This window comes from Cotesia typhae, unplaced genomic scaffold (genome assembly GCF_013202065.1).
Source record: "Cotesia typhae breed Kobodo isofemale line unplaced genomic scaffold, CoteBio_Ctyphae contig_22, whole genome shotgun sequence".
In the NCBI taxonomy this organism is placed as follows: domain Eukaryota; kingdom Metazoa; phylum Arthropoda; class Insecta; order Hymenoptera; family Braconidae; genus Cotesia; species Cotesia typhae.
The window spans coordinates 5,374,421-5,395,270 of NW_027423728.1; the positions used below are offsets into that span (position 1 = coordinate 5,374,421).

Sequence of the window (20,850 nt, forward strand, 5' to 3'; positions counted from 1 at the left end):
ATCGATTAATCTCAAATAGACACGGATAGAGCGTAATTTTCTCAACGATTCGTCAAGATTTGTTATTGTGCCACCTTGACTGTATTCTTTCGTAAGCTTTTCTTTCCCTTAAACATTTTATTTAGAAATACTATTTATCTTATCTTTTATTTTATACCGTCTAGCTCATGTTTTAAACCAAACTAAACACTGTGATTTATTATCCCTAGCAAGTATTTCACGTCACATTTTCAACAGAAAATTCGATTTATCCTCAAAATTATAATATTTTGTTACTTTATTTTCTATTTTCGTTTGCCCGAACTCAATTTATAAAACAGTTCTTCACAAAACTATAATTAACTTTTTTTTTTTTTTTTTCTATTTAAGCCAAGAAAATTGACCTGATAAGAACCTCATTAAACCCGTTTGTTTCCACCGTCAACCGAACTCAGCTGACGAACGTAATTAAACGCCCAAGTTGATTCCAGTAATTACGTAGCACCACGATAGACGCATTTTCACCTTTGGCTTTACTTTTTTCTGCAACTCACGCAAAACCTTATCAGATATTTAACCGTAACTTTTCTATTACACACAATTTTTGTTCATTTATCGATTAAATCGCCCAGCCTTGACATTTAAGCCCCTCAGCTTCCCATTAAGAAGGTAGATTGCTTAGCTATTTTTCCTGAATTTTATTCAACTCGAGCATCCCGGGTCTAACAACTGCGTTACACTAAATAACTTCAACCCTCTTCCTTCATCCATCTCCTATTTTTGTTTCCATTCATCCTAATGCTTCTACATCATCATTATCATTATCATAATCATCATCATTATCGTTATCGTTATCATTATCATAAAAGATTGCCTCGAATGGCTCACCGGTAATGTAGTTTACTTATAATACTAGAGACAAAAAAATAAATAAATAAATGCATGATGATTTTTAATTTATTGTTCAGTAAGTGTTCCAGCACTTAAAGAAGTCTCGTTGCTAAATTTATCAACTGATCAGTTTACTTCTTTGATTTCAAGCTAGAGAATGAGATGAAATTTATTAATTACTCATTTTGGATTATTATTATTGTTATTATTACTATTATTATTAAATTTTTTTTGTTATTATAATTGTTGTAATTATTAATTTAAGCTCGTGAAGATCCGGTAGACAGTAACAAAGGAGCATTAGCGCCGCTTTCGGTGTGATTAGGAACATTTTCGCTACCTGTAGCGGAGAACTGGTTCGGAGAGTTCCGCTGGTGAGAGGGCGACAGCAGTGGATGGTTCCCCGGCGCGCCGTTCCCCGTGGCCATATTTAACATGTTTCTTGAGCAAGTACTTTGAGATCCTAGAACTTGATCAGACTTAGGCTGCTGGGGGCTCTGCTCACTGCTCGGATTCGGATTGCTCTCCTGGACATTGTTATTTATCGGCTTTTCACCCACCAGCCAGTAAGTTGTCATTTTACCCTTACCCTGAAGCAATTTTCAAAGATGTTATGTTTAAATTACGGAGCTTTTTGTATAATTCAAAATTGTTGTACAGAAAATAAATTTTTCTTTTACTGTGAAAATGACAGTAATCGTGGTACGTTTTAAAATTCATAATCTGATTTAACAGTAAATTAAATTAAAAAAAAATCTCTTCATGTAGAAACAAAATAATGAAAATAATTGTTGGAAAAAATTACGATCTACCTTCAGAGTAACTTCACCTCGACAGCAGACTTCAAATGTCCCAAAGGTGTCCAATATTTCTTTGGTCTTTGGACTGACATGAATTTTCAAAGCTGTAACAGCGGAAGGTAAAGCACAAAATTAATTAGGTCATGTTGGAAAATCAAAGTCCTTTAATATCGCCCATTTTATTCATTAATAATAATTAAATATTTGTAAGGTTTATACTATATAGCCTATAATAGTTTTATAATATTCATATATATTTTATGAAACCTTTTCATCAAGAACTTGAAGCTTTTCACTTTGATACCCTGATGGTTATAAGCCTTTATTATATGTTACATTACTCTTTGTGGAAGAACTTTATACTGCTATTATTATCACTTATCACCCCCAGTTGCCCATACGCACTCAGTTGGTGATACTTTCTGTACCAAGGATCAGGTTGTAACTTCAGGGTTTCTTAAATGAGCTCACTTTATTCATTAGTGCATTAATTTAATTACACAAAGGATAAATTATGAATAATTTGAATCGATAAATTTCTTATCTTAAGTGTTAGTTTTATCTGTACTAAAATTCAAAAATTCAGTATTGACGTGGATTATGAAAAACAGTAAATTAATAAAGTTTGGATAATTCAAAATTCTACAACTCATAAGGCTCATTGAATTTTTAATGAAAAAATTTATTATCATATTTAATTTTAAACTTTGAAATTTTTTTAAGTAAAAATCAAATTTTTTAAAATTCAATTTTCTATAAATTTCAATAATCCGTGAAAATGATTACTTTTGACTTTTTTTCTGAGCAACAAATGGAATTTAGTCATGAAATTTTTAACAATATTTTTGTTTTTATAAAAAGCAAAACCTCTGACGTCAAATTTCTGCAATCTATTATCATTTTATTCGCATGGACAAAGAGTTTGTTGGAATAACTAAAATTGGTACTTTTGTTTACACAATAAATGGATATGCACTGTTGTGATTCTATGTATAACCGTAGCTTACATACTCCGGATTACTTAACCCATATATTGAGGCCGCAAATCTTTATTTTACATTTAGTAGCCCTACAGTGACGTATTGCGCCTGCTAATGGAAAACCGAGATGTATAATTAAGCAGTCAAATTCAAAAATAAAAAATCCGATGAATAGAAACAAGGATTGATTCTAAATGCAATTTATTTCTGAAAAGTACATAAATAACGTAGTATTTTTATGTTAACTGAACAGAATAGAAAATACGTTAAATTATGCACACCTTTGTCTTCAGGGTGTGCTTTTAAAAAAAAAAAAAAAAAAAAAGTTATTATAAATGGTAAATTAATTCAGAAAGTTATTTTTACTCAAACTAAATATTATTTTTAATATTTTATTAAATTACTACTTCATGAATATTTATCAAAAAATAATTCAAAATCGTGTTAAAATGAACCAGAGCATTTTGTTTGTGGCGCCATCCGTTCACTATTTTTTGAAACTAAAATAACTCTTCAGCGGTTGATAAAGCAGAGATCCGATCAATTTAAGAAAAAATAAAGTTTTAAGTGAGGATTTTATAGATTTCGTAAAAATTTATCTATTCTATTGGTCCTCATGCCGGAATTTGGCCATAGTATCACTTAAGTAGTAGAGTAAGGCTAAAAAATGGCTAAAAAATAAAAGTAATTGATTTCTGAGAAATCTACATTTTATCTTGGTTGAGGCCGAATGGCGTTTTTTTTTTTTTTTTTTTTTTTTTTTTATTATTATTATTATTATTAAAATAAAAAGGATTTTATGTAAATGCTAATTACCTTCACCGTTACTTTCCATTCTAGAAGCAGTGTTAACAGTGTCACCAAAAAGACAATACCTGGGCATCTTAAGGCCAACAACGCCGGCAACGCAGGGACCTAAAGAGAAAAATTCACTGGTTTTTAGTTGAAAAATTTTTTCTAAATAAATATATAATTGAAAAGTAATGCGCTTATAAGCTTAACTCAACTTTCAGGATCAAGTAAACTTTAATGCTCTCTTATTTCCGTCGGCTCATTTTTTTTTTTGCAAAAATATACATTTATGTTTTTATCGTATTTTTGTTGCAAGTTGAGACGGAGTACTTTACACGCCAGTGGTTCAATCAAAAAAGTAATTAACTTTTTAATGGAAGCTCTGTGATAATAATCCTTTCAATGGTTTTTTTTTTTTTTTTTCATTATTTTATCAAATTATTTTGTAAAAGCGTCTTAATTTTGAAAATTTAACTTGAACTCACTTATACGATATTAAAATTGTTAATTAAATTAAAAAAAAATTTTACAGGTGAATTTAATAATTACAGAAGTGCAAAAATGTTCATATCTCTTCTACAACGACTTTATCTATTTTTGGTCATAAAAAATTGACATTTCTTAAATTTTTTCCCATCGGATTTTCAGATTTTTAGTTACAAAATAAAGAAATAGAATTTTTAAGTTTCCCTGATTAAAAAAATGAATTAAAAAGTATTGGAAATAACGAAATTTGAATTCTTTCCAATACTTCTGAATACTTTAAATACTTTTGAATTCTTTATCTTATGGAAAATTAACATTGTCAATCGGTTTGAATTCTTTTTTTTAATCAGGGTTAAAAATCAAAAACTTCCATAGAAGAAAATTTTTTACAATAATTTTTGAAGAAAATGATAATAATTATAGACAAATTAATTATTTAAAAAAATTAATTTTGAGCTCAAATTTACCAGAATGCATTCCAATTCGAAGTTTGAGCTGCTCACTAGGTCTGTGACGAATACTGAACGTCATAACAGTGTCACGAAGTGCAAGGCTCATTCTAGCGATCTCTCTTGCGTGGTTCATGCCATTCCTGACAGGCAGACCTGACACAACCATGTAAGCATCCCCTATCGTTTCCACCTGTAACAGACAATCAAACCGATCGATCTTTGTCACTCGAATGTCAACGACAACTTTGATGTTTAATTAATGTAAAATATGAAATATTATTTAACATATGACAGCAATTAAATAATGATCTAGGTCAAAGCTCCTTGAAAAGTATTTAAAACGAATTGAAATATACTGAAGTGTTGCATGGTGTCAATATCATTTATTTGAAATTTAATATACTTTTTTTAACATCAAGGATTATCGATTTTAATCTCAATGGCTCTTCTTCCATTATGTACTTTGTTAATAGTTAATATCAATTGTTAATGATAGACGGGGGTTAAGTTGGCAAAACAGATTCCTGGACCCTGAAAGGAACAGTGAGGATAAGCGTATTGTACGAAAATAGCCAGAGGGAAGTTGAATTGTTTTGTAACAAAGTTCTTATTATAAGTTCACGGAAAAAATTTTTCTAAGATAAAATAAAATAATATAAAGTCGAGATATTAATGTTTTATATAATAACTAGCCGAGCGAGCCTGCCCATGACTAAGTATTCCAACCTTTAAAAATATTAAAAAATTTTTATTTTAATCTGTACCAATTTTCTTATTTTTCATTTGCTGTCCGTCCATTTTTCTTCACGATACAGCCTGTTAAAAAACCCCCAAAAATTTGGATTTTTTCTTGCTTCCTTAATTCTTGTAATCATAAACTATATTAGAGAAAATAGATATAATTATTAACTAGTGATTAACAAAAAACAAAAAATAACTAGTGATAAACAAAATTCAGAACTCATCAAACGAGTTGAGGACATAATTCAATAAAAAAGTAAAAAGTTTAAACAATTAAGCAACTTCATCATTGCCCTATAAAATTAATTCTAAGCGATTAACATAGCCAATTGGATAGGTGAAGAAGTTTTAATTGTGATCGTTTGATAAAACACGGCCCACTGAACTTTATTTCATTCTTTTAAAAACTTTCATATTAATCATTGTTCTCCGTCTTCAATTACCTTTCATTCACAACTTTTTATCTCTATACCCAGCCATTTTCACAGATTTTATTCTCTTTGATTCAATACATGTATCTTTTTATTTACTTTGACATTATTTTTTATCTCGTCCTCCTTTGAATTTTTACCTCCGTCGTTAGTCATCACCCGTTTGCTATCATCTTTAACTCACTTTATCGAGATTCAAAAAACATTTAAAGTTAAGACATTTTTATGCAAATTTTTACGCTTATTACTATTCACCATATACATTTTCTTTCTCATTAATTCATTTCATTTAGTACTAAACTTATTTTTACTTTTACTTATAAATCAGTAGATTTTTTTTCGGGTTATTTTTCAGACTCACTGTTAAATTCAAATATATATACAATGTAAAATATTTATGTGTATATACATTAATATTATTGCGCACCCATGAGATGTCGTGATAAATCATCTTTATTTAATTTATCGAACTACTCAAGTGTCAGTTCAAGTAAAAATCAAGAAATTTTATCTTGAAATACTATTTTTACATATTTATTGACGTATTGACATTTTTGTTCTTGTTATTTTTAGAAATATTTTTTATTTATAGAATCAGAAAAAAAATCTGACAAAAATCATCGAACTTAAATTTTTAATGTAAAAAATTGAAAATATTTTCAAAAACTTTTTCTTTAATTTTTACATACAAAATACAAAAAAAATTTTTTTAATTTCAATTACCCTGTAAAAAATCTGGAGTTGTTTTTATTAAATGCAAAGTTGAAAAATTTTTCAAAAATTCCTGCGCTCTACTTTTTGATAAAAAAAATTTTAACTCTTTTAAATCTCAATTACTTTGAATATAATTACAATTGTTATAGCCACTCAATTAACAAATTTAATGAGTCAATTATCAAGTTTTTGAAAACCAAAAGTTTTGCTAATCCGAATTGAGGAGAAACACGAATGATAATTTTAAAGATGACAAAAATAAAAATAAAGGCGACGAAAATAAGAAAATACGAGACGAGACTGAAGGTTCTGTAGTACAGAACAGTCGGGATAACAAGTTACAGTTGACCTAATTTGTAAAGGTCTTGTTTTGAAACTTTACCAGCATCAAGTGCGAGTGTTTTCGTTTTTATTAAATCTAAATTTATTTTTTTGTCTCACAACTCAATTATATAATATCAAATATAACACATTCATATTTCCCAACGACTTCATTTTTTATGCTATTATTATTATTATTATTATTTGTTATTAATTGCTCAGGGGGGTTTTCCCCGGAGTCCGACTCTCCGAGGGCCCAGCCTGAGCGCCATCCATTACTGCTGCACCACTCCGCACAACAAGGCGGTTAGTGAGTGCAGCAGGCCAAATTCATTTGCCTAAGTAGACGCAGGGATCCCAAAATGACAGCCTTTTGCATCCGCACTGCTAGAGACACGGCTGCTGAACTGCAAGCCGGTATCTCGGCAAGTGAAGACACAAAAGACTGTTTCATCCCTCCAAGGACGCCGACAACCAAAACGACGAGCTTGACACGGTAACCTGGGTAGAGTTTGCCAATTTCAAACAGGAGATCCTGATATATCTGGTGTTTGTGCTCTTCTTTGGCCGAGATATTGTATTCGGCTGGGGCCGAAAACTCAATGACATAAATGTCACGAGTAGCCTTGTCGAAGAGCACAATATCAGGTTTGTTGTAGTCAATCCGCCTGGTTGTTGCGAATGGTATGTTCCAATAAATTTTGGAACTGTCATTCTCAACAACCTGCGGAATATCTCCTGGCAGATAAGGCAGCACTGGTGTCTCATCGATACCGTAGCTATATCTGAGATGATAATAGAGTACTCGCATGTAGGCACCTCTTGCCAGCACAGGACATGCCGACAAAAGGTGCATCAGCGTCTCTGGATGTTGTTTACACGTCCGACAGGACGTGTCCGGAAGCTGCGCCTGGAGCACCTTGCTACGGTATTCGAGAGTGTTGATAACACCATCTTGGCAAGCAAATATAAACCCTTCGGTCTCGGACATCAGGCCAGCTGACTTCAAGAAGGAGAATGTCAGCTGGGTGGACAAGCCATGGTCACGGACGTGTTTGAAATACACGCTGTGCATAGACTTGTCCATGTGTTCACCGAGGAGTTTTTTCTCCTCGGCTATCCTGACGACGCTCTTGAACTCCTTTTTCGGGAGTTCAATGAGAGCGTTTATTTCTCCGAGACCTAAGGTATTTGCCGCGTAGATTGCTGCCTTATACAAGAACGATCCCTTCCGCGCATTTTCATGACTATGAACAAATTGCATCAGGAAGTCGTCCTCGTCTGCTGTGAAATTGGCAACCTCGTATGTTAAACCCAGAACCAAACGATCGTGAAGCCGCTCCAAGCTCTGCAATCCTCTCCCTCCGATGTTCCGGGAGAGGTACATCCTGGCGACTGATGAGTTAGGGTGCATGCTCTGATTCATATTGATGACTTTACGGGTTTTGATGTTATTATTATTATTATTATTATTAATGAATAATACTAATAATAAAAAAAAAATTTTATTAATATCAAAGCTAAATATTGTAATTATGATGTGCGTTAACCGTCCTATTTCAGCATTACGTATTATGAATTAAAACACAGATAGCAAAGACGATTTTAAATTAAACGTGTATTGAATAGAAAGACAAACTTAATACCTATTAATTTGCAGTGTATTAATGGAGGTAAGTGAATAAACAGACTGCCTTTTCATTAAATTCTACAAAAGATGTGATATATATGAGGCATGTAGTGGATGTATTTGTGTGTGCTTGCTCGTAAAATAGATACTTAATGGAAGGCAATATGTAGAAGCGTACATCTTCTATCCGTGTGACATTAACCGACTTCCTGACGTAATTTTATACTTACAAATACAGTGACACAAATTCATGTCGTGTGGGTTCTGTTTTTTAATTATTAATTGATATTTTTTTTTAAATATGATTATGACCTTATGATAATTTCTATGACGTGATGATTCATTGAATAATCAAACACTGTTTTTATCAAGAGGATTGTAACGTAAATGTTAAAATTTTTTCTAATTTAAAAAAACAAAAATTTTCTTATCATTTTTGTTTTACTATTTTCCAAAAAAAATTTTTTTTTTATTATTAAAGTCACTTACAAGAAAAACAATTTCGTCACGATAACATTTTTACACAAGTAATAACTTTTGCAAAAAAAATCTAATGTTTAATTGAGAAAAAAAAAAAATGTTAACGATAAAAAATTTATAAATTATCGTTCTAAGAGTGTTTCAAATCAAGTTTGTATTTTATCGTATGTATAGACGAATTTATAATGAAATTATTCGATAAATATTTAACCCAGTCAATGATTTTAAAAGTTATAAATTTAACTTTAAATTGCGGCAAAAAAAATTGCTCACAAGTTTTCATTCATTTTTTTAAACATAAAATATTAATTAGAGTTCCAATGAAAATGAAAAAATAACTTTTATTTAATTTAAATTAGACTACTATAAATAGATACTATAAAATTATATTTTTTAACAAACTTTCCAAGATGTGGAACGTAAATTTACAACAAACATATTTATTTTTACAAATTAAATTTTGTAAACGACTTTTGGTCAATAATTTGATAAATTTCCTCAACGACGAACTAATATAATATTTTGTTTTCAAGATTAATCAGTTTCCGTAGAAACTTTCAAAAATTGCCGTAGCCGATGGTATTTCACATCGTCTTGGCGGGGTATTGGTAAAAAGTTTTCAACTAGCAATAATCGCACCTCAGTAGGACTTCATTGGTTACGATATCGCCACTGCGCAAAGCTGACATTTCTATCCACCGAAATAGCTTTTAAAACCTCAGTCATAACTGTCCTCGACGGAACATTTTTCGCTCGGCGACGCCACCTGGCAAAGAGCCTGTAACTACTATTCTCGCTCTCTCTCTTTCTTTCATTGCCACAATTTTAACTATTGTAAATTCGTCTTGGTTTACCCTTCAATTCATACTGAAGTAAAATAATATTTATCACTAAGACTATATAAAAAATAATACAATAAATTACTTTAAATGGAAAAATGAAACGTCTAGCAGAATATAAAAAAACTTTTTTACAATTTTTCTATAAATTCATTGACTTTTTTTTTATAAAATTTTTTTATTGAAAAAAAAAAAAAAATAAAAAATAAAATGACAAATATCATTTATTTTGACATTTAATTATACTCTGTCGTTTTATTTATTCCGTCATATTTTCTCATGGAATAGATTGTTTGTTTACATGGAAATTGAAAAATTTATGAAATAACTTGTTATTTTTTTTTCTTTTTTTTTTTTTTTTTTTTTATATTATTAATATGTTCAGATTGTTAACGAAATAAAACTAAATAAATTTTTTATCAAGTATAGAATATTATCGCTTCCTTTAAATCAAAATATGCTAAAATTCAAGGATCATTTAAAGTGAATAATAATAAAATATCAAAGTTCATAAATCTTTATACATTTTTCATGAAATAAATTTTAATAATAAAACTTGTAAAATAAAATCCCAATATTTTTCATTAAAATAAATTTTTAAATTAAAAAAAAAAAAATTGTGAGTGTGAAAAATAAAAAATGTGAAAATATTTTATGATTTTTTGTAGACTTTTAGCAAATTATTTTATAGATAACAAGTTCAAGTGACTGTAAGGTGTAATTAAAAAAAAAAAAAATTTTTTTTTTACCTTGTAGACGTCGAAGTTCTCGATAATGGAGTCGAAGCATGTGTAAAGGTCGTTGAGGAGGTCGACAACTTGGAGCGGTGTACTTTCAGCGGACAAACTTGTGAACCCAACAATATCACTGAAGTATATTGTCACTTGGTCGTATGTTTCAGCTATCACGCTTTGTCCTAGTATCAGTTGCGATGCTACTGATCTGAAAATATATTAGAAGAGTAGGACAATCACTCAATTTTATTTGATGAATTTTTTGCAAGAGAGTAAAAAATTTATTGATAATTATTGGATAAAAAACTTTTTTGTTTTGAAAAAATCATTAATTTAGATAGTTCATTTTAATACAACAATTTAATAATTATTAATTGTAATATTATATAACTAGTTTTAATAATTATAATTATCTTACAGCAAAAATAGAAAAAATAACTAAATACGTTGTATTAATTAAAAGCGTCAACAATCGTTCTAATTAAACCGTAAAAATAATTGAACTTTCCTATCAGAACTCGGAAAATTAAAAAATAATTCAAGATATCTCTAACTGACGAGAAAAAAAACCCGAGTCACGTTTCCGACAATAAATTACTTGTACTCAGGAGAAATAAAGATTAAATGAGACTAAGTCACTGCCGTCATTGCCGCGAACGCGTTTAATCACGAGTACCGAGACACGACGAGTTTCCCGAGGAAAACTGCAAATTAAAAGTTTAAATACAACAACATTAAAAAATTAAAAGATAAACGCAATAAAAAAAAACATTTAGCGTAGTTGGGCGTTAAATAAAAAGATAATTGCTAAAAAAAAAACATTCCAATTCCTTTTTAATTGTAAGTGGTTTTAATTTTCTTTTCTTTTCGTAAAAAAAATTAACTTTCTTTTTATAAATCTTAATTGAAAAGAATAGTAAATAATAAAAAAAATTTATTGGTAAGAAAAACAAAAACAAGTGATGAAAATCCGTTTCCTTTCACTATGACATTTATTTTCTTTTGTTTAATCTTATTTTATTCATTGAATTCAGCATACATAATAAAGTATCGATTATCTGTATATTATATTCGTTCAACTTCCCCAACGTAATTGACCGTTTCAATAGACGTTAAATTTAAATTTCAAATTTAATTCTCTGAAGAATATACATCAGTGGAAAATAAATAAAAATATTCATTTCAAATTGAAAATAAATGATTATAATAATAGACTCAATTGGCTACAATAAAACATCATTTGTATCCTTCAATTTTTTTTTTTTTTTTTTTTTTTCATTTCATTTTATTCAGTAATATCTGAGTTAATATCGACACGTGATTGTCACACGTGCCACAAGAAGGCACATATCACCTTTTAATTTATTATGACTAACGAGCATAGTTGCTTTTTGTACTACACGTGGAAGGAAAAGATAATCTTTATCAATTATCATTAATATCTTATTCAGTATTTTGCTTACTTTTTTTTTTTTATAGAACAAAAAACTTTTTCTGAAGTTAAGAAAAAAATTTACGTCAAAACTTTTCTGATGACATCAAATTTAACTATAAAAATTACTTTTGAAATAAAAATATGTACGTCACAAAATTTTCCTAATTTTTTTTTACTATATGGATTAATATTTGACCTATAAATAAATTGATGTGTATATACATACACAAAACATAAATTATTACTATCGACAGTCGATTAAAATTGTTGAGTTGAGCCATTTACCTCTTACTGATTTTTGAAAGTTTTTTCTCTTAGAAGTATATGACCTAGGTAATAGCTAATTATAAAAGTTTTTGAATTAGCAAATGATAAGGAAGTATATATATATATCAATGTGCTTAATAAAGAGCAAAGAGTCTATAATCTAGTTTAAACAGATCGAAAGTTTTGAAATTATAAGTTAATAGATGGTCTAGTCCTTGAGCGTTTAATATAACTTTTGCTAAAAGTCCCAGTATTTACTTACTTGGGTAACAGCTGATACAATAATTCCTCACATTTACGTTTCTCTTCCAGATAATCAGCAGTTCGCTCTGCGACTAGTGTCTCCAAGTTGTTCGCATACTGTTCCATGCGTGATAATAAATTATCCAAGATGTTACTGCTCTCATAATCTCTGTAATCACAAAAAATCCAAATGGTCTTTGAGAAATTTAATAAAAAGTACAGTTAACCATTATTAATTTTTTTTCTTTTTTTTTTTTTGTTTCCCAGTCAAGAAATTTTTCTTTTTGTGTAGTTGTATAAATAAATATGAGTGGTATATAAAATATATACATCGAGTCTTACACAAGGAACTTAATCAAATAATTAATTGAAAAATTTTTCTAAATAAAAATTTTTTCTTGATGTAAAAGTGAATGATTAATTATTTGGATGACTAATGAAAGTTATTAACCAAAAAGAGTCTTGGGAGATTTAAACGCAGTAGTAATTTCAAGAGAGGATATAATAGTGATGATTAATAAATTGAAATAATTGGGGCAAATTTCAAGTATAACCTTCGGGTCATACATGTATGTAGGGAATGTAATAATCCTGAAATTTAATTGCTAGTACATAGGAATATACGTTTGAGTCTACATATCTACATAAATATGACTCTATAAATTGTAAGCTGCGCATTAAATCGTATTAATTGCTAATAAAGGAAATTTGATTTATCAAAGCTTGTTACCACGGCTTTTAATGAGATAGTACGATAAAATAATTTACTGAATTATTATTGTAGTTAGGATTATTATTAAATTTTCATACTAATAAAAATACACTGTAAAAAATTGTGGTGGATGATTTTCATTTGATTAAATATATCAGGAGTGAAATTCACTCCACGAAGGATTTTAGTTATATTATTAATATAAAAAACTTCATGGAATACATTTTTTTTTTTTTTTTTTGAATAAAGTGTAGAAGAAAATAAAAAGAAAGTAAATGTGTAAATAAAAATATGACAATAATTGTAACAATCTTGCATATTGACGTTAAAATATCGACATACGTGAAGAAAATCCAGGTTAAGCAGTTCCCTGCAAAAGTTTACCTCTATACTTGCTAATGGTTGTGTGAATTCTCTCAAAACAAACTTCTGGTTAGTAGTAAGCAAGAGCTGAAACCGCGCGTATATTTGTTGTACATACTCAGCATATCTCTGTTCTATTTGATATTGTATAATACTTAGGTAACAGCAGATTGTATTATAATACGTATGCGGTTTTGTGTTCAAGATATTTCTGCACTGCTGGTCTGAAGCATACATTTGCTGTATATTTTTATATTTTTTTTTTTTGCCGTATGAAACAACACAGTAAAATTAAAACTGTCTTAAATTATATTTACAACTTGTGAGCTGGGCTCACAACTTGGTTGGTTCTAATATAAGTCATTGTTCATTATATTTGAATTAGTAAAACTTTATTTTTAAAAAATTTATTATTATTTGTCAAGATTTGGGTCACAGCAGGATTGTAACAATGTTCATAAACTATTTTGCTTGTGGCCATGGCGAGAAAAAAATTTAAAAATTAAATAAAAGCTTACTTCAATCAACTGACGTACGAATAAAATTATGAAAAAACAATAAGCCGGATGATAAAAAGTTGTTTATAAAGTAATGCAATTTTGTCGTAATCCCCTAGGCAATCATGTGACAGAAATGAGGTTAATCACATCTGGAAAAGGGTTTAACAACATTAGGAGATTGCTTGCCGGACGAAAGCACTAACTAATAGTCATTTCTTTCTTTCTTAAGCTATTATAGTCATCGGGATGCATTTTAGGCTAGAATTTAATTCCTTATTAATTAAATTCATAAAAATCTTCTGAAGTCAAGTGAAAAAAATGGAAATTTTTTTTTTTAAATTAAATATTAATTATATTTTTCCAAAAAGTTTGACTTTAGAATATTGAACTAAATTTTCAAAAAGATTTTTTTGATTTAAAGTTTTGTGAGTAAATCCTAACGTAAAAAGCGAAAAAAAAAATTATCAACATTAGTACGTTTAATTTTTTTAGTAAATAAATTATTATAGTGAGAGTTAACAAACTAATAATACTTGTACAAATTGAAAAAAAAATATTGATGCAATTTTTTAAAATATAAAAATTTATTTCTTACATCAAACTAAGGAAAATTGTTATATGAATTTTTAAAATCTCGAAATACGAACTTAGTAATTTTTAAACGAGCTATTTTTTAGTTTTATTCAATAAAAGAGAAAAAAAAAAAAGAGTTTTCTTTCCGATACTTTCATTAATAATACAAATAAAATTCTTCTCGAAGTGAATTTCAGTCCTAAGGGATTCAATCAATTGAAAATCATCCACTGTGCAATTTTTTACGGTGTATTTTTTATAAGTAAGATAAAAACATTTCAGAAAACAATGTTTCATTATAACTTTTGTTTTCTACATGAGCCGAACTGAATCATGAAATTTAATAGCACGTAAGGTACAGTAGAAGGAACCTGAGTATTGTCTCTTAGTTTATTACGCTATTACTCTCTTGCAGTCTGCCCGAGTTTTCGCAATAAATGCCAGAAGTGGATCATAAATATCTACTTTACCGACAAAGTTGTTGGTTTCAACGATTATATATGTCGATGGGTTTTAAATTTAGTTATCATGACCATATATTCTCATTTAATTTTATCCTGCTTTTAGTGAGCCGTATCTATATTACACTGAGTTGTACAAGTTTTCCGGACGATAACGATCGTTAGTTATTTATGATTATAAACAGAAGAAAACTAAATTTTCAAAACTTCAGCATCCTCTCGATATTCGCGGTAATTATTTCTTGGAAAATAATCAATTAGAGAGCTGCGAAATTATGTGCAAGTTGATGAAGGTAGATTGAGGGAAAGCAAGCACTTAGCAAAAGTTTATTAATTACAGGTGCTTGAACAATGCGATTTATGACTAAGAGTCATGGTATAACTCACGAAAATTTCCTGAAGTGGAAATAGTTCTTGGCACTTACATAAATATTTATTTATTGACAATAATGCATGGGTGGCAACAGGAAATAGTGGGATTGGTTCAATTACCAGGCAATATTAGATAGGTTGACATAAAGGCTTCTCAAGTGATGGGAATCCTTTGCAGTACTCATATACATGTACGGGATTCTCAATTGATATTAACTGGAGAATCTAGAGCATCTAGGACTCGTATCACTTCCAAAAGCATACACTTTATATCAACCAGCATTCTCTAGTAGCAATTACTACAATAGAGCGAATATCAAACGGGGTTGTGTTTGTTGGGAAATCACGATGGGTAAGTTAGTTCGTGATCTGTATGTCACACTAAATGACTAAGCTGTTTAACTTTGATTGCTGATTAGAAACTTTCGAAAATTACGTGGATATTTGCGTTAACTTTGGATCATTTGATCCCAAAATTTGATGAAAAGTCTCTGATAAAATTAATTAAACACGCTGGATTAACTAAGTCTTAAATTGACAACTTTTCCTCCCACGCTACAAAATTTCTGGTTTTACACACCGAAAAAACCGCTTAAAAATAAACTAACGTCAATAGATTCAATAAATCCGGACTATTAAATAAATCACTAGATTAAATACACCGTGAATGTTAAACAGAATTTGAATCTGTCTGATAGGCACCTCAGAGTCCAGTAGTGCATCTCTTCTACTCGTCGGCATTGTGCAAGCACTCTATTCAATATCAATAACATACATGTGGACGTAAATAGATACGCATACGCAGAATTAACAGCCTGTGAACGACATTACTCACTCAAAAATTCGATATATCGATTTATCATCAATAATACGATGCCTATATGGCGTATATTGTCTACTGAGCGCCTACAACACTTTTGGTCCAGTACAGCGGCTGCGTATACTTAATGACAAACCTGTCAATGCCCAAAAATTCATACAAGAGCCATTGACTTCATCTCTCAGGGATTTAATCCACTCCGATCGATCTCGATAAATAAAGAGATAGATTTTTGAAAAGCCTACGTGAATAAATTACTAAACTAATTCTTAATAACTTAATTAAGGGTAAATGCTGGTAATGTTAAAAAAAGGTTTACTGTAAAACAAACAAATTTCAATTGAAGTCCAGCGAAGCGGACAATTGGCAACTAGGATAATATACAGTCAAGTCTCGTAATGAGCTCTATTTTTTTTTTTTTTTTTTTTTTAACCAGATCTGCGTTAATATAAGAGAAACACTAATAGGACATAACGAAACTCGACTGTACCCATATTGGTAATATAAATCATTTGCAACCAAATAATAGCAAAGTAAAGCCTTTGACTCAATTAAGCAACCATACCCGCTGACCCTTCATCAATAATTAATTTACCAGCTGTATAATTATCTTCCCCAAACACACAAACCTAGGATACTAATCAGCAGGCAATTATTTAATTTACTAACCCCGTCAGTTATATTACAAATCTCTATTAAACAATCAATAGCCGCCCCTATGTTCCATTGGTTTATAGTTAATTAAGAGCTCTCTAATTTTAATTATTCTGATTCATATGTGTGGCTCTTAAATTATTCTCCGAGAAAATTAGATAATTTGTCGCATGGTCGAATTAGTCCGGCCGTATTGTGCTCAAATTGCCCGTGCTATAATATATCCAAAGCCGAATGGAGGCAGAAAGCTAAATGTTTCACTAAAAGGACCACGAACGATGCGAACTACGAAACACCAATAGTAATTCGAGGTTGGACGTAATCATGAAAAATGGACTCTTGAGGTCTAGGTCTAGGTGCAAAGGTTATATTGGGGATTATGTTATAAGAACCGAGACAGAAAGTGAAGCCTATTTGTTGACTGCTCTCTTGTAAGTTTATCTAAATCAATAGTTTTTTATATTTTCTTTTCCGAGGCTGACATTAATGAAAAATTCAATTAGGTCAAGCTTATGCTCAAGAAAAAGTTTGACGACTCAACTATTTATAGCGACAATTAATCACGATAATTTAATTTATTTTTTTGTTATATTAGCGAGGGTCTAGACAGAAAATTATGAGAAAATAGTTTCATGTCATCCTTTGGGAAATCGTATTCTGAAAAATAAATATTTATATGCCAGTTATTTTTTTTTTAGGTCAGAAAAATTACGGTGAAGTTATGCGACCCAAGTCATATGTTTTCATCTTTTGATACTTTTCTTTCAAGTTAATAAATTTTTATACACTTTTTTATGATTTATGATATGATACGGCGGTATGTCAATGATCTGAGGAATTTCTTTCGGTCAATTTGAATTAATCAGCAAAAGTCCTTAAGTCAAATTTAAGGCAACTAGATAATTTTTAAGTCAAAGTCAAGATCCGAGGGAAAGTTGACAGCAAATTGACAACTTCAAAGGAAATTAAGTGAAACATCTGAATTAAGATTTTTTTTCCACCGGGCACTTTTAATAATTATCACAAATAAAATTAATCTATTTTCGAAACAATTAATCCTGCTTGTTCTCTAGAATTTTTTTCCTAGAAAAATAATCAACTAAAAATAAAAGAAGAATAATCGGACTAATTTTAATTTGAACCACTCAGCTCGAGCTCGTTTTAATGAGAAATTTCCCAAGTATTACATGCTCCCATGAAAGCGCAGATAGTCTGGCGAAATAATGGTTAAAAAAATAAATGTGAGACCGAATATTTACACGTTAAATGCAGAATTAAATTTACATTTAAAATATTTCTGCTAGGGGTTGTTAAATCAACGCAAAAAGAGATGAATAAAATATTCATTTGCACTTAACGACAATCATTTCATTTTTGTCAATTCTTGTATATTTTAATTAATTGCATAATTTAATATTTTTATATCTATCTCGGCATAATTTATTATTTTTTTTCAGTGTAATTTCTAAATTTTCATCATACATATGTGTATTATTTTAGATTCAAATGAATTGACTCGCTCAACTCTGACTAAAGGGAAATATTTTTCAACTACTTTCATGAGTTTCATTTCGTCGAAAGTCAAAAGTTATATTATGATTACTCTATTGTTATTATCATGCCAAGTTTCGATACAGTTGTATAACTTTTTATATCTGTATTCATATATGTAAAATAAATCAGGGTGAAAAAAAAAAATAATCTCTGAAGTTTTCTCGACACTTGATTTTTTATTGAACTTTTCCGAAAATTTTAAATGTAACTATTACAATCTGACGCGGATCTCTTGATTTGTAGATGTTTTTAATCTTTTTATTATGTATTATACGCTATAAATATTTTTAATGTCAGATACAATCTTGAGGGTAAAATTGAGCAGTGTATTTATGATATTCATATTATCTCATTTGAATTTCAAAACGACGGGTATTTAAAACTTTTTTGACTACTAAGTCGAAAAATGTGTTCTGTATAAATTGATAGAGCATCACCATTTCTAAAATAACTAAAATAAAATGGCATACGATTATTTTGTGGTTTTGTTCAGAAAATAAATTTAAGTCTCTGTGGCTAATAAGGCCCAGTTAAGAGATTGAAAAAAATTTTTTTACAATAATTAATTTGTTTAAAAAATCTTACGAGTTGTCACCTATGGGCTTAAATAATTTTTTTATTTTAATGAAAATATTTTCAAGTGAAAATTTAATTTTTTACTCTAAGAACGGCCAATAATTGTAAATTGTAAATTCGTCATTGAAAGCAAAATTTGGCAATTAAATAAATAACACTGATAAAATTTAATGATATATGTTGGCATTATAAAACTTTAGTTTGGCGCCATAAAATAAGATCAATATCAAAAAGTTTCAGGGTCGAGAGCAGAGAAAAGTTTTGCTGGAAACTACTAACGCGAGAATGAATACAATATTTTCGATGGAAGAGTAGATCGAAGTGAAGAGTAAACACGTTAGAAAAAAAAAATAAATAAATATAAAAATAAATATGAAAAACTAGACACTCTTGATAAGAATATGTCGTGTAAAATGGCGCCTAGTTGTTGAGATTCAAAGTGGTCTATTGATTTTTCGCGTGTACTTGCTGGGTCAACGAGTGCGGGGGCAAAAGCCCCGGATGATAGCTCGGCTCAAGAAAACACCACCGACTTTATATTAAGAAGGAAGGAAGTTGAGGTGGAGAAATCAACCCAAGGTACACCCGTATCGTATCTGTGAAAATAGAGAAATAGGGAGTTGAAATATATCTATAGACGAGAAGAGGAAGGGAACTGACAAAAAATAAAATGAGTGGAAGATCATCAAGCTGATGAAAAATAATCCAGTTACTTTTTTTATTTTACTTCCGACATCTTCTAAGAAAAAAAAACTAAAACCTTCTTCTTTCGTCGTGTTTTCTTTCATGTTCTCGTATTTCCTATACAGCCTCATTCACATTAGGCAATAATCGATACGATAAAATTAAGCTTTTCCGGATTCTACACAGAAAAAAATTACGTAGCTCAAGTAAACATTTTTCTTCAAAATGTCAATTTCGAGAAAAATAAATTTTAAAAAAGAAAAAATATACGATGGTTCAAAAAGAATTTTTTCATGTCAATTTATTGATTTTCTATCAATCCAAAAATATAAAAATATTCCTATGTTTAAAAAAAAAAAAAATGTATGAAACTGAAGGCTTTTTACTTAATGAAAGTTGTGTCGAGAGTATCATTAAAAATTCTTCATTCGGTAGGTTAATTTATGCGCAAGCCTCAAAAAAGAAAAAAATATCCACGTCCGCATGGAATATTTTATGAAATAAAAAAAAAAAACTGTATAAAGGAAAAGCAACTCATTGTCAACGATGATGAGAAAACAAAAAAAAAGATAGTGTGAAAAAGAAAATACAATGTAAGCCGAGTTCTAGCGCAGTAAAAAGAACGTGAGCTCGTACAATTTTCAAAAAAATAAATATTAAAGCTGAGGCTGCAGAGTACTTGTACTTTAATATAGAGCGCTATTTACGAAAATTTTCTCAGTGCTTTATGTAGCATTCTGTTTAATTATTTCAGTACTCATTTAAGATCAAGTCTCCAAAGTTTAACTCTACTTTATAACGCGTGGTCGTATGTTTAGAACAAGTGCAAGTTACTGCTCCTGGGCTCGTGTATACTTTAAAATTATAAATTTTACATGAAATGCAACTAATGGTTAAATAATTATTCTAGACACCATAGAGATGCTCAAATTGACCTTTACTAATTTTTTTGTCCACGCAAAAAATTCACTAGTTATGAAGCTGTTGCTTTATTCAGAACTGATGGACAGAAATTTTTTTTTTGGTAATAAAATTATGAAAATTCAAAATTTGATTTTTCCATTCGATCCAAAATTACGTTCAATAATTTTTTTAGATTCCCTGAAAAGAAAGGTATTTTTAGGATTAATTTTTTTAGGTCTTGTATTTTAATCTTAGAAATTTTGATTTTTCTACTGATAAAAAAATTAGCTGATCAAAGAATAAGTTTTTTGTTAGATTTTTGTGAACTCAACAAAAAAATAAATCTTGCAAATAAATATGGGTTAAATGAATATACTGTTTTTTCAAAGAAGGGTGTGTTACAGTTGAAAGATTGGGTGAAATCCAAAAAAAAAAAAATAATTTTTTCATTCAGCTCGGATAG

General features: G+C 29.5%; 1 protein-coding gene and 1 non-coding gene across 5 annotated transcripts in view; both read right to left on the minus strand.

The window, feature by feature from the left end:
* Window positions 1–1,053: 1,053 nt before the first annotated feature.
* LOC141538487 (atrial natriuretic peptide receptor 1) overlaps window positions 1,054–20,850 on the minus strand; it is an 89,643-nt gene continuing 69,846 nt past the window's right edge. For all 4 annotated transcript variants that reach the window (XM_074259987.1, XM_074259988.1, XM_074259990.1 and 1 more), the window contains 6 exons: window positions 12,235–12,384; window positions 10,286–10,478; window positions 4,396–4,570; window positions 3,467–3,565; window positions 1,683–1,774; window positions 1,054–1,460 (listed from right to left, as the gene is read on the minus strand). In XM_074259987.1, coding sequence (XP_074116088.1) covers window positions 1,131–1,460; window positions 1,683–1,774; window positions 3,467–3,565; window positions 4,396–4,570; window positions 10,286–10,478; window positions 12,235–12,384 — 1,039 coding nt within the window. In that variant the 3' untranslated portion in view covers window positions 1,054–1,130. The remainder of the gene's footprint in view (window positions 1,461–1,682; window positions 1,775–3,466; window positions 3,566–4,395; window positions 4,571–10,285; window positions 10,479–12,234; window positions 12,385–20,850) is intronic.
* On the minus strand, window positions 9,240–9,381 carry LOC141524640 (U4 spliceosomal RNA). The gene has a single exon (XR_012478741.1). It is a non-coding gene; the product is annotated as a U4 spliceosomal RNA (small nuclear RNA).